We start from the raw sequence: 14,628 nt of genomic DNA, 5'->3' as shown, positions 1-14,628 counted from the left end.
TGTGATATATCATTGGAAAGAAGAGAAGGTAGAGATATTTTAAAGACCATTGGCAATCCATTATCACCATTAGTTTTTTTTTAAATCGAATTCGAACTTGAATTTTTTATCGTGGTTTGTACTTTTGTTGAACTTTGGCGGCTCGTAACTAGTTATTCAATCATTATCTGGATCTGAAATTAATTTTATTTGACTAAAGGTTTATTCGATATTAGTATCAAATAATCAAATCGGTTAAAATCATGCGAGAAAAAAAAATTAAGCAGTTTTTAGGTCAAATTTCGGAAAAATCTGAAAAAAGTATAAAAATTGACATATCTCCTAAACTATAAAACATTAGTCATAGAATGTAAGGTTCAATAATTAGCAAATGACCTCCTTTATACGCGTATAAGCTATGGCGGGTTCAGTTCCAGTCACCCTGTATAAGAGTGACATAATCCGCTCGACTAAAGATTTGGTCGAACCAACGTGATCAGCCTGCGTGTGCGATGGCGATGGCGATCAATGGGTTTAGTCCAATCAATTATAACCACGATAGCCGAACGGTGAAGGGGTCGGACAGGCCGACTCGTGTCGTGATCCGGGGAACGCGGGTTCGGTCCTCGCCATCGCACGACTATTGTGGTGAGCTCACTCGTGACACAAAGCATATTTAGCTTAGTACGAGGGGCTGACGGGAGTATTAGTAATTTGTGTAATAACAAATTCTAATTAATAATCTTTTAAAAAAAATCGCCTTGCAGTGAACACCAGCTGCACCCGTTGGTTTGGCCGAACCTTTAAAACTCAATGCTGGATAGCGTGATAAAGCTCTCCATGGCTAATCTTGGTATTTCTTTACGAGAACGAATCGGAAATGAGGAGATCCGTAAACGAACTAAAGTCGCTGACGTAGCCCGACGGATTAGCAAGCTGAAGTGACAATGGGCAGGGCACATAGTACGCAGAACTGACGGCCGATGAGGCAGCAAGGTTCAGGAATGGAGGCCACGTACCCTAAGTGCAGCGTGGAACGTTCATTGTGGAATGATGACATCATAAAGGTACAAACCTTTTTCGTTATGCAAATCCTTGGGAGAGGCCTTTGTCCAGCAGTGGACGTCATTTGGCTGAAACGAACGAACAACTTAGGAATGGTGTAGCTTTCTATTGATTACCTACTTAAAGAGTTTCAAAATCGTTTGAGTACTTCCAATAGTTTCCTTTAAATAAGCATTCGACTTTATTTCTTCCTATATTTATTTATTTGCGAACGTCCACCCACAAGGTGGACCGAAGACATCATAAAAGTAACAGGAAGGCGCTGGATGCAGGCCGCTACCAACCGGGCAGCATGGAAAGCATTGGGGGAGGCCTATGTTCAGCAGTGGACGTCCTATGGCTGAGATGATGATGATGATGATATTTATTTATTTATTTATCTACTAGTTAGCGGCCGCCCGCGACTTCGTACTTCGCGTGGATCCCGTTTTACCCCCTTCATCTATCTTACGCGGTTTAGATTTTTTCATACAAATGTTTTTTCCCGCTAACTCCCGTTCCCGTGGGAATTTTGCAATATCCTGTTCTAACTAAGCTTTAAGTTTACTAAGGTACCTGCATGCCAAATTTCAAGCGTCTAACTTAAGCGGTTTAGATTTTTCATACAAATGTTTCTTCCCGCTAACTCTCGTTCCCGTAGGAATTTTGCAATATCCTGTTGTAACTAAGCTTTAAGTTTACTAAGGTACCTGCATGCCAAATTTCAAGCGTCTAACTTAAGCGGTTTAGATTTTTCATACAAAAGGATTTTCCCGCTAATTCCCGTTCCCGTGGGAATTCCTAAGTATACTATAACCTGCCCAGGAGTATGAAGAATAATTGTACAAAGTTTCGTTAAAATCCGTCGAGTAGTTTTTGTTTCTATAAGGAACATACAGACAGACAGACAGACAGACAGACAAAAATTTTACTGATTGCATTTTTGGCATCAGTATCGATCACTAATCACCCCCTGATAGTTATTTTGAAATTATATTTCATGTACAGAATTGACCTCTCTACAGATTTATTATAAGTATAGATAAGTTGATTTTGACTCTTTCTTTAGTAAATTGCATCTTATTAAATAAAAAAAATACTATCTTCTTAATTAAGTTTTAAGAAAAAAATGTGTACGCTGTAACGTGAACGACTTCATAAAATTGTTTTTGCCTACAATGGACTACGTAATAGAATACTAATCAATCTATAAATTATACTAATGTCACTCACTTTGTCTAGGTAGGTATATTTATAAAGATCATCTATCTAATAAACTAATATTATAAAGCTGAAGAGTTTGTTTGTTTGGTTGAACGTGCTAATGTCAGGAGCTACTGGTCCATTTGAAAAAATATTTTTGTGTTATACCTACACTGTGAAATTTTAGTTTGTTTTCCCGCGGCAGATCGGGCGAGATATTTTTGAAAAAAAAAATGTTCTCAACTAATAAAAAAAAACCATCAACCTACATGAAAGCGTAAGAAACGATAGTTTTTTTTTACAAATTGTGACGTATTGCCTGCCTCACGAAATCAATGTTTAAAGTAAAAGAACCTCAGTAATACCATAATACCTACAGCATAAACTGAATCGCACACGCTCCGTATAGGCTAATTTTTTATTTGAAATAAAAAAAAACTTCGTACTTCGATAGTCAACGATAGATGACGATAGAACTTTTAACTTAGGTATTGCAGAATATTTTTGCGGTTCGTCCTGTATTCCATGTGTTTGGATTACACGTGTAATCCATAAAATTTGGCCTATATTTACCTACCGTTGTAATTAAAATGTAAAAATTTAAGTTATGTAAATTTTAACACGCTCACTGCGGCACGCTTTTTTAAGAATTTTCATTTTTCGGAACCTTATAACTTCTGAACGGGCAACTTTGGGCGCGCGCTGTTAGTATAAGATTATAGTCAACAAGCCATAGATCAAGGCTCAAGTAGTTTCAAAGCAAAATCTGTCAAGGCTTAGTCGAAATCGACAACTTTATGTTTCATTCCATACAACGAAAATGAAAAATATTTTTTTCCAGCCAAACTATTGGTTTTAGAGAAAAACGTTTAATAATATTTATTCATCAGAATACCATACCCTATCGATAGGTATTTTTTTTAAACAGAAATTGTGAAAAAAAAATCGCTGATTTTATTCTTTTAATTTTATTAAAATGTGTTTTTAGCAGTAATTTAAGGTTAATTTACTATTTAATTTAATTTTATTTTCGTTAAATCTTTAAAGATATTCCAAAAAAAAGTCACTTTTACTTACTTTTTTTTAATTTTTCAGAACCTCATAACTTGTGAACGGGCAACTTTGGGCGCGCGCTGATAGTGTAGGATTATAGTCAACTAGCCATAGAACAAGGCTCAAGTAGTTTCAAAGCAAGATCTGTCAAGGCTTAGTTGAAATCGACCACTTTATGTTTCATTCCATACAACGAAAATGGAAAATATTTTTTTCCAGTCAAACTATTGGTTTTAGAGAAAAACTTGTGCAGCATTTATTCATCAGAATAACGTAACCTATCGATAGGTAATTTTTTCAAATGGAAATCGGGTTTAAAGGACCTGATACGTTTTTTTACAAATATTTACCGTGTTTGACGAAAAGTCCAAATACATCCATCCCACACCAGCATTTAGCGAGCATTATTTGCGCCGCACAGAAAACTACATAGATGCACGTGAAGTCGATTCGACCCGATAACGCAGTGAACGTGTTAACTTGCATAATGCGTCATTCTGAAAATTGTATGTACATATCGAAAACCCATGTCGAAAACTATACATACATCGAATGACCTTGTTTGTGGCGAAAGTGTGGATATACGATTTTATGGTTTATACCAGTATGGCCCAGTTTAATCGTGCCTAAACAAGTCATGGTACCGAATTACACCGGTCAACAAAAAAAGATTTTTTTTTTTTGCGCGTGGATTTTACTTATTATATTCTGATTATATAAGTAAATTTATATGAAAGAAGTGCGATTACAAATTGAAAATATTTGCTTTTTAACAAGTTATAGCTATTTGAATTTTCCATCTTCATAGTAGAATGTCTAAGATGCACGTCACATTCTCATTGGGACACATTAAATTTATAAAAGCAAATTCAGAACAATTTTTTGTTGTTATTCTTATTTCTAGGTATCAAAGCAATAAAAATAAGCTATGTATAACCCGTGCGCAAAAATACTGTAAACAGTTGTTATTTATTTATTTATTGTATGTTTACAGACAAGTCCAAAACACACAAGCTATATATCCATAGAGTGACTGGTTGTCCAAGGAAAAGTCGAAGGAACCCGATCACATGGTAGGTCACCAAGCGCTGGACCGGCAAAGTGAAATCGGCAGTGGGAGACGGCGTATGTGACTGCACCAGACAGTTTGCCAACAGAGAGAGATGGCGGGAGATCGTGCGAAAAGTTGTGTCCGCCTCTACAACCGATGTGAACAACGCCTCAACGTGACCATGACTGCTCTGTCAAGAGCGAAACTAATAAGAAGAAGAAGAGAATACTATTGCGGAAAACATTAGCATCACAAAGGCTATACTGAGTCCACCATGGTCCAGTGTAGTGTCATTAAGTGCCACTTGTGGTCTAAACTGAATAAATATTTTTGATTTTGATTTTTGATTTTGTACTCGCGGCGCCTATCCGTCAGAAATGGAAGCACATCGCCAGGAGAGCTACCCTCGGAGATGACATCACCCCACCATGTAGGTACCTCGTCAGCGCAACCACTACTATCCTGACAAGTGTCCGACTAAGAAAAAAAATTGGTACTATGAGTATAAGTAAAAATACAATATAAAAATTAATTTATATTGCAACTCCTGTGTAGCCAAGATCTACTACACAATAGATTAATTAAAATTAGATTAGATACAATACAATACAATATAGACTACAAAATGCACATAATATGAGGTACCTTTAGTTTCAGCCGGTGCAGCTGGTGAAGCTCTTCTATAGCTTATCATCATCATCATCATCATCTCAGCTGTAGGACGTCCACTGCTGAACATTGGGGGAGGCCTCCCCCAATAGTGCTTTTCATGTTGCCCAGTTGGTAGCGACCTGCGTCCAGCGCCTTCCTGCTACCTTTATAATGTCGTCGGTCCACCGGTTCTACAGCTTATATTATAATCTATTCTTCTTGCTAAATTAGTCTTTAGAAAATATTTTACACTAGCTCTATTTACTTTAGTGCTTTAGCTACTGGCTGGCGAGTGCGACTTCCTACAGTTACGAATAGACCTACCGAATGGAACTTAAAAGCTCTTACAAAGCTTTAAATCACAAAAGCTCGCCGTAGCGCAGGTATGGTTGATTTGACGCACACTGGCCATAAAAAACCTTACGTCAAGCACAAGTCAAAAATGACGTTACTCGAGAAACATGCGAAATTCCTATCGTTGAACAATCGTCAATAAAATAAATAAAGTAATAAATAATTTTAATAGTAAAATATAAAAATATGTCTACTTTGGACTCGCCGATTCCGCTTTCCGATATAGAGTCGGTGCTGGCTTGGGTGGATACTTTCAAGCTGTCAAGACCGACTAAAAAGATTAACAGGGATTTTTCTGATGCTGGTAAGTGACTCTTTATTCTAAGGCCATAAACAGAAAGAAAGCTGGAAGGGGGCGTCCATTAATTACGTGAGACAATTTTGGCTATTTTTTAACCCCCCCGCCCCCCTTGGTGAGATTTCACGAGATTTTGCCAGACCCCCTCCCCCACCCCCTAATCTCACGTGAGATTTTCCAAAATGCCTATTTGCAATGTAATGAGATAATCCATGCTTCGAAAATATTAGATTTTATAAAAAAAACCCGACCTGCGAAAAAAGTTTACTTTTAGTACAATTTTTAACTATTAGTTTACATTTTTTTAATATTTAAGCTTTGGTAGCAAACTGCGGATCTAAAAACTGGGCCTGTGCTCACAAATGCAGACGGAGGATTTACTCTGTTTGTTGTGGAAAAAAAATACGTGATATATTTCTTGACACCCCCCCTCTCCCCCACATGAGATTAAGTGAGGTTTTTCTGGACCCCTCCCCCCCCCCCCCCCAAAAGTCTCACGTAATTAATGGACGCCCTCAAACTTATAAGCGCTTACCAGCGCTTGTCAGCGCTGGTCCGTTCGTTCACAAAGGAAGCAAGTTGAATGGCATTTTATGTGGCAGCGTCCAGCGCTGACCAGCGCGTGTTGAAACTTGTTGGCGCCGTTCAGTGCTTATCGGCGCGCGTTCATATTTTCCTGCGCGGGTTACCAGCGCTGACAAGCACTGGTAAGCGCTTATAAGTTTCCAGTTTTATTTCTGTAGGTAGGTATACGGCCTAATACTAGCTATGAACGCGACTTCGTACGCGTGAAAATAGTTAAAATAATATTTCCCGTATAGCATTTTTCTTTACTGCTCCGCTCATATTGGCTGTAAGGTGATGTTATATAGCCTAAAGCCTAAAGATTTTTTCAAATCAGACCAGTAGTTCCTGAGATTAGCGCGTTCAACCAAACAAACTCTTCAGCTTTATAATATTTGTATAGATGTATCTATAGATGTTGTGCCTTTAGACCAGAAGTGCCCAATCTTTTTGGATTTATAGACCACTTGCTATGTTTCTCGTGTTTGGATGGTCGCACTTAAGTTTGCTGGAAACAGGCCTCTCCCAAGGATTTCCAGGTAAGTCCCAGAGAGCCCATTCTCCAGCAGTGGGCGTCATTTGGCTGATATAACGACATAAGTTTGACAATCACTTCGAAGACTGTAAGTAAATGCGTATTATTTCAATACTCAATCATTTACCTACCGCATGATTTAAAATATGTTTCACGCATAAATAAAGCTAAATAAATAATATGCTAATAAAATCAAGGCCACTACCGAGTATTTGGGGGACATTATTTTAATTTATTTATCGCTTAAAGAAGACCACTTGGGCCTTAAAATTATTGAATGACTTTGTGCCTGTTTAAAAAAATAACCTTAGATTTTAAATAATAGAGCCCTTTAATGCAAAATAAGACGTATAACTTGCCGTGTTACACTTACGGGACTATCAGCACCTCTTACGCCCGTATTCACAAACATTACTATGAGGTCTCACAGTGCGCGTGTACGCACAGGGTGACACACGAACCAATGACAGAGCTCTCTTCAACGCTGTGCGTTCAATTTGCTGTTTCGCTTAAGCAAGCATCGTTTGTGAATGCGGGCGTTATTCCCACCATTGCAATTCTTGTATGGTCAGGATCTACAGCTTAATTACCAATGAAACCCAAAGAACTAAATAATTAAAAAACAAGAATTATAGTGTAGGCTTTTGAATTTCAAAAACAAACGCAGTCGACACCTTGGGCTGAAGGCACATGGTAATCCATGTGTTGTTTTTAGAAATAAATACAACTCATGGATGGCCATGTCTGTGTTGTTTTTCATTGGATAGGAAAAGTGAAGACCAATTAATATGGCGACTTATGCAATGGTGATAAGTGCTGTTTTCCTGCAATAATATAGTCTAATCTAATGTAATATTATGCTGTATTTTGATGGGCTAGTTTATGGTAGGCTTGCTCATCCCAAAGCGATAACATTGTAAAGCAGGTACCTACATTTTCTAGATAACAACACAAACAATGTTTTTAGAACTAGGTACAGTATAAAGAAAAGAGATAATAAAATAAAAATAAAATAAAATTAATATACTTAGACATTTTACACTGCGCTTCTAGTCCCAAACTAAGCAAAGCTTGTACTATGGGTACTAGACAACGGATATAAACATACTTAAATACTTTTTTTTGGAAATACATGTCATACTTATTATACATAGAAAACACCCAGTCCAATACAAACAAATATGTTCATGCACACAAATGTTTGTACTGTGCGGGAATCGAACCCGCTACCTCCGGAATAGTAGTCTGTTTCGAACCACTACACCAAATGGCCGACAGTTACCTTACCTTACCTAGTGAATGAAAAATAAAATAGGCACACAAAGTCATTTCAGGTGTTGCAGGCATTGGAAACATTTTTTTAAACAGGTTTTCTTAATCTGATTCGTTACTATACCTACTGAAATGCCACTTCACTTACTAGCTATACTGTGCCCGCGACTTTATACGCGTGAAAATTGTTAAAATAATATTTCCCGTTTTTGCAACGTTTTTCTTTACTGCTCCGCTCCGGGACAAACTTGACCTTTCCTGGTTGGATTTTATTGGCAATCAAGCTGTAGATCCTACACGGGAGTTACAGCGGTGGGAATGAGAGGTAGGAATAGTCCCGTATTTCTAAATTCTTCTGAGACAGACCGTAATTCAAAAAGCAGAAGATAATACAAAACTTTTGTCCACAGTTCTCCTCGCTGAAATACTGTGTGTGCATTATCCGAAACTGGTGGAGATGCACAACTATCCCCCTAGGAACAGTCATGCCCTGAAGCTGAATAACTGGATGACCCTCAACAGGAAGGTGCTGAAGAAACTAAAGCTGAATCTGTGCTGCAACACCATGGAACAACTGGCGAACTGTGCGCCGGGGGTGATAGAACGAGTGCTGCTTATGGGTAAATGGTTTTTGATATGTAAAATCTTGAGCTAAAGGGTTTTCCGGACTGGATGTCTGCGGTTTGCGGTCAAGTCACAATAAATATATCCCGCATTAAGTATGAACAACATTGTCGGCCAAGGCACCGGTCAGCGGTCCGGGCAATAAAATCTGGGCCCCGATTACGCTAAAAATTTTCATCTTCAAAATGCCCGGACGTCAGCTGTTTTGACAAATCCGTATCGCAGAATCGAAGAAATCGAAAAAGCGCGTCTGTATTGGAGACGTTAAGAATTAACGTAATCGGGGCACTGTCAGTGGTCGTAACATGCAATCTGTCAACGGCGGCGTAGTGCGAGTTTACATAAAATGTAATTCGATATCGAGTGCGTCAAAAAAAAATCTATGAAGATTTAGTTCTTGAATGTATCTGCTAGGGACGCTGTACAATCCGTCATACATTTAATGAAATTGTTTACGCACTCGATATCGAATAATTTTGATGTAAACTGGCACTACGCCTACAGATCACATCAATACAAAATGTACAGAGAATCAGAGACCGACAATGTTGTTCATAGATGATGCGGGCTGTGTTCACTTTAACCAAATCGCTGTCCGCACAAAGCATTTAGTGTAGCAAATCCTTTTATACCTCAAAACCTAGTTTGATTATAGTAGATGTAGATCTCGATGGGTGCCTGGAATAAAGCCGCAATAGCCATAGCAGCAGTTTTCCGATTAAGTGATTTTAGTAAACTGCGGGTCCCTATACACCTTTTGAATTTTTTTCAGAATTTTATCTTTGAAACTGCCTGATTTACCAAAAGCACTATGGATATTGAATCGTTATTCCCATTCATCATTTAAAATTTGTTGACCGGAATAATCGTGCCATACAATGTTAAAACTTTTATTTAAATCTTCTACAAGCAAACGGCTATTACTGTATCCTTCAGATCAGCGCCCGAGGCTGCAATACACTATTGCTGTTTGATTACTTGCACACTTTTTACCGGAATAAAACCACAATGGACTCTTACGGAACCGACATTCAATGTATGAAGCGGCAATATGTATTTCTACCTTTTTTAAAGTATATTCTAAGCATTATAACCTTATGCACATTAAATGTTACTCCAGAAAAAATAACGCATCGTTTGATATACAAACCGTTTTGATACGCCTCGTAGTTTAGAATTATTCAAAATTGACACTAAATCTCTTCTCCTGTAAAATTGTGTTTTGTCGATTGTGGCTTTACTATTCCCGGCACCCATCGATCTATTCTTGAATGTGAATCAAGGATCGTTTAATTGTAATTATTTGTTCAAAGTTCGAGACAAAATTCGTCGAGACGAAGAACTAAACAAGAGTGTGAAGGATGCCGAACAGAATGTCTCCAGTGGTGGCAGCTACTATGAAGCCTGCGGCGATGATGGTAAATATAAATCATTCTATAGCTCTTGATGATTTAAATTTTTTGGAGTAGAGCAGACTATTTTATAGAGACAACGACTATCTAGTCGCAGTTTTAGCAGTACCTCTAGCATGAACAACTTTCGTATTCGAATCGTTTGTGTATTCGATAAAATTCGATACTCAGCCTTCGAATTGAAAGATAACGTGACAATGTTGATTGTCTAAATTAGTTTCGTTCTATAATTTCTCATATTGAGTTCAATTTACGTCATTTTCAGAGGGGCTCTGTTTAAGTTTTCACCTTTTGATGGCGATTCGAATACGAAAACGATTCGAAGTCGAAAGTTTTTCGTGCTAGAGGCACAGTAATAACTGCGTATCTATGCAGTTGCTGCTGTCGTAGTTTTAGTATCTGTAGCAGAAACTGCGTATCCTATTCTAGCACGGTTACAATTTTATTTTATTTTCTAAGATCCTATTATAAACTCAAGGAAATTGACTGCTTGAAAGAAATATAAATTCAGAAGTAGCAGAAGTCACCTCGTTTCACAAAAATTGTAATAATGCGTCGTTGTATCAAGAGCATGTGAATTAATACGTTTGGAGTACGAAGGACATTACAGAATCTCCATTTCAGCCTTTTGCAATCTAGAGTCTCTCTTTCATAAAGCTATTCATGCTAAATATTTATCTTCTTCTGGCTAAACTGCTATCTATTTATACAGGGTGTGGTTTTGTAAAACAATACTCATCACAGGGTTGGTTGGTAGTACACATGAAAGTAATTACAAGAAAAATATAAACAAAATGTTAACTATTATTTTATTAGTAAAAAACCTTGTTCAAACGTCTCCTGAAACTTTCGAAATGGAGCTTGTTACCGCCCGCACTACCCCCGCGTACCCCGCTACACCACCGAGCACATGCGGCCGCCGCCCCGGGAGAGAGGGGGGATTGACCGATAGCTTGCGCGTCTAATAATACCATTAAAGGTAGGTATTATTTTGTTTTTGACATCAGTGTCGTCTATACTACCACCCATGCAGTGTTGGCAAAAAGTTAATCTGATTAATGATTAAAAATTAATGATTAAAATCATAATCATTTTTTTTTGATTATGATTAATTAATCATTAATCAAAAATTTTGATTAAGATTAATTATTAATCATAATCATTAATCGTTAATTTGATTATTTGATTAACTATCTACTATTTTCATAAGAAAAGGGTTGGGGGTGTATGAAAAGGTACCCGCGACTTATAAAATGTCTAGCAAAGGGGGGATCTGGAGTTGTACTGTAGTTTTCCCAAAAAACTGCGTCAATTTTCACTACTCAAAACACTTATCGCACTAGTTTTGTTTCTCACAATTCCTTCTATTCTTCCGGTATCCTCCAGCAAAATTGGGTCAAGAAAGAAGTTAAGCGGGCTGGCTGGCAATAGGGGAGAAGTAAAAGGTAGGGGCAAGCGTGGGCAATTCAACAGAAAGGTGGGGTTGCTAAACTAGGAGGTTTTGCGTGTTTGGAATGTGCAGGAGTGTTCGTACCAGAAGTTTCGGGGGGAGGGCCACGCGTGGGCAATTCAATAGAAGGGTGGGGTTGCTAAACTAGGAGGTTTTGCGTGTTGGGGAGGTGCTGGAGAGTTCGTACCAGAAGTTTCGGGGGGAGGGCCACGCGTGGGCAATTCAATAGAAGGGTGGGGTTGCTAAGCTAGGAGGTTTTGCGTGTTGGGGAGGTGCAGGAGAGTTCGTACCAGAAGTTCGGGGGGAGGCCCACTCGTGGGCAATTCAATAGAAGGGTGGGGTTGCTAAGCTAGGAGGTTTTGCGTGTTGGGGAGGTGCAGGAGACTTCGTACCAGAAGTTTCGGGGGAAGGGCCACGCGTGGGCAATTCAATAGAAGGGTGGGGTTGCTAAACTAGGAGGTTTTGCGTGTTGGGGAGGTGCAGGAGACTTCGTACCAGAAGTTTCAGGGGAGGCTAGGGGTGGGGGGCAGGTGGTGGGAGTGTGGGGTTGCAAGTAAGTGCTGGAACGGTAGGGGAAGTGGACTGATGTCCTCCTACGGGAGGTCGGAAGACTGCACCGGAAGTTTCAGCGAGGGAAGGGGGTGGGGGGCAGTCTAGGTTACATTATATTTGTCTAGGTATGACCTGTCATAGAATTGTAGAATAAAACCAAACATCTAATATTAGAATTCAATGTTTTAACATTGTTTTCGATAGAACATTTAAGAAGTTAATCAAGTTAATCAAATTAATGATTATTGATTAATGATTAACAAATTAATCATGATTATGATTACTTTTTTAATCATGATTATTTTAATCAGGATTAATTTAATCATGATTAAAATTAATCAAATTAATTAATTGATTAGTGCCAACACTGCACCCATGAGATGGGCGTTGTTTTACAAAACCAACCCCTGTATACCGGTCCAATGGTGTTGAGGGGATATTAACCTCATAAAGGTTCGGCCAAACCAATGCGATCACACGCGATCAACCGGCGTGCAGCGATGGCGACCAGACTTAAATGCATTGATTAAATGGTTACTTCTCGTTCTCCATCAGAAAACGTATTGGTGGTGCCGGTGAAGACGAGGGTCAACGGTGTACTGGAGACGGTTCAGCAGAAGGTGGTCAGCTACGACTCGTACCTCTCGCTGAAGGAGGAGCTGAAGGATGCCAAGGACTCCTCAGAGGTGCTGAAGCAAAAGGTACGTCCATGTTTAATGGGCATGATTATTTTAACATTCTAAGGGCTAATTTTTCAATCGTCGAATAACTTTTAACTGAAGAATAATTTTAGCACATTGAAAGTTTTAGTTTGGGAAATATTGCAAAATGAGAAGGTTAATGAGTTTGAAATTGTTATTAAAATGGCGATCGCTAAGCGGTGAGTGCTATCACTGCTAAAATATGTATGAAAAACGCCACTTTTGGAGTTTACAAATGTGTCCTCGCCGAAAACAGGCGAAAATTTTCGGCAGTTGCAATAGCAATCGCCATTTTGTTACAATTTCTATTTTCGGCCAAACAAACCCAATGCCACCCCTCCCATAGCGCTTCCATATTTTATATCTTAGACACTAATGCCCGTTTTCACAATCAATCCCTAATTTTTAAGTAACCCCTATGAAAACAAAATTTCTGTTGTGTTACCATAGGGGTCACTTAAAAATTAGGGATTGATGGTGAAAACGGGCATGATTCAGTTTTACTCATAAGTGGGTAATTGGTATTTTATTAGTTCAGTTGTTTAAATACTATTTCAGGGCCAGTTTAATTGCCATGCTTTCCAAAACTATACTATTATTCTCTATGTTGGCACAGGTGGAACATTTGGATAGCTTGTTAAAATTGAAAGATGAAAGGATAGACGAACTACAGAAGCAACTAGATAGGAAACAAGCGAGACGCAAAGAGGTCGAGGCTTTCCAGAATAGTCTTGCTGTCCCTTTCGAAACAGTACAATCACCAGTGATAGCTGATATAACACCGAACCTCAGCAGGAAATCATCGCTGAAAACCATAGAATCCAACCCAAAAATGTCTAAACCAGAAGAATCTAAGATACCAGTACCTAAAATAGAACCCGCTGTAGTCAGATCTTTTTCTAAGCCTAGCATTACTGAAGTAACTTCTACAGAGCTAATTAATAACCAAATAAATTTGGAAAGGATCAAGTCTGATGTTTTTAAAGAGGTTGAAATAGTCGACGCTGTTGAAGAAAAACGTTTAGAACCTAAAAATGACGAAGGAGATGGAGATAGTCTAGAAATTGATCAACAAATTGATCAACAGAATGAAGAGGCCTTTAAAGATATCAATGAAAAGAATCTTGATGATCCTCAAGACGTTGAGGAGTTTAAAGACAGTGAACAAGACACTATTATAACAATCGAAGAGACTATACAAAAAGAAATAACAGACATAGTTATTGCCTCAGAACCTACTTATTTTATGTAAGGTATGACGTCATTCATTGTAAAGTTTTGGAATGGTTTACAAAATTTTCTAGTCAACACAGCTTGTTTGTTAGGATTAAAACTCATCGTGTTTATGAACTATTTTTATTAGGTTTTAGTTTGTTACTTTGATTTAGAAATAAATGTTTACAAGACGACGTGGTTTCACTAACATCTGGTGTTGGCTTGGAAGATTTCACAAAGACTTGGATGCTGTTTTAGTATTCGTTTTATCTCGTATAATCTAGTCTTCTTGAAGTCTTCTTTGGGAGCCTCGTTTCTGAAAATTATTCATTTTTTATTTGCCAAAGTTTCAAAATTGTAACAAAAAAAGCGGCCAAAAAAGTACACTAAATAATTATTTTTCTACTTTTGCACATTCTATCTAACAGCGACACAGTAATTGCATATCGTTGAAGATTTTTTTTAACAGTTTAATTATAATAAAAATGGATACAAAAACTCCAACGAATAACTAAAAATAATTACTTTTTACGGAAACTTTAATTAATTTGGCTCTTTTAACTACTTTTGAGATGTAACTGAATAAGTGCCGTATGACAGCGGCACAGGAGGGTGTTTTTGTGACGTCAAACGTCAGCGAGACTTCAGACGTGCTTCATACTTGTACTTC

General features: G+C 38.1%; 2 protein-coding genes across 2 annotated transcripts in view; one reads left to right on the top strand and one right to left on the bottom strand.

Moving 5' to 3' along the window:
- The first annotated feature begins 5,424 nt into the window (after positions 1–5,424).
- LOC135083952 (sperm flagellar protein 1-like) lies at positions 5,425–14,149 on the top strand. The gene is made up of 5 exons (XM_063978716.1): positions 5,425–5,639; positions 8,415–8,624; positions 9,942–10,046; positions 12,598–12,743; positions 13,360–14,149. The coding sequence occupies exons 1-5, from the start codon at positions 5,522–5,524 to the stop codon at positions 13,993–13,995; spliced, it is 1,215 nt and encodes a 404-aa protein (XP_063834786.1). The 5' UTR covers positions 5,425–5,521; the 3' UTR covers positions 13,996–14,149.
- An 8-nt stretch (positions 14,150–14,157) lies between these two features.
- LOC135083664 (uncharacterized) overlaps positions 14,158–14,628 on the bottom strand; it is a 30,736-nt gene continuing 30,265 nt past the window's right edge. The window contains exon 18 of the mRNA XM_063978372.1: positions 14,158–14,274. Within this exon, the coding sequence (XP_063834442.1) occupies positions 14,163–14,274 (112 nt within the window). The 3' untranslated portion in view covers positions 14,158–14,162. The remainder of the gene's footprint in view (positions 14,275–14,628) is intronic.

This window comes from Ostrinia nubilalis, chromosome 24, assembly GCF_963855985.1.
Source record: "Ostrinia nubilalis chromosome 24, ilOstNubi1.1, whole genome shotgun sequence".
NCBI lineage: Eukaryota > Metazoa > Arthropoda > Insecta > Lepidoptera > Crambidae > Ostrinia > Ostrinia nubilalis.
The sequence above is the reverse complement of the archived record's forward strand: the minus strand, read 5'-3'. Positions and strand labels throughout refer to the sequence as shown.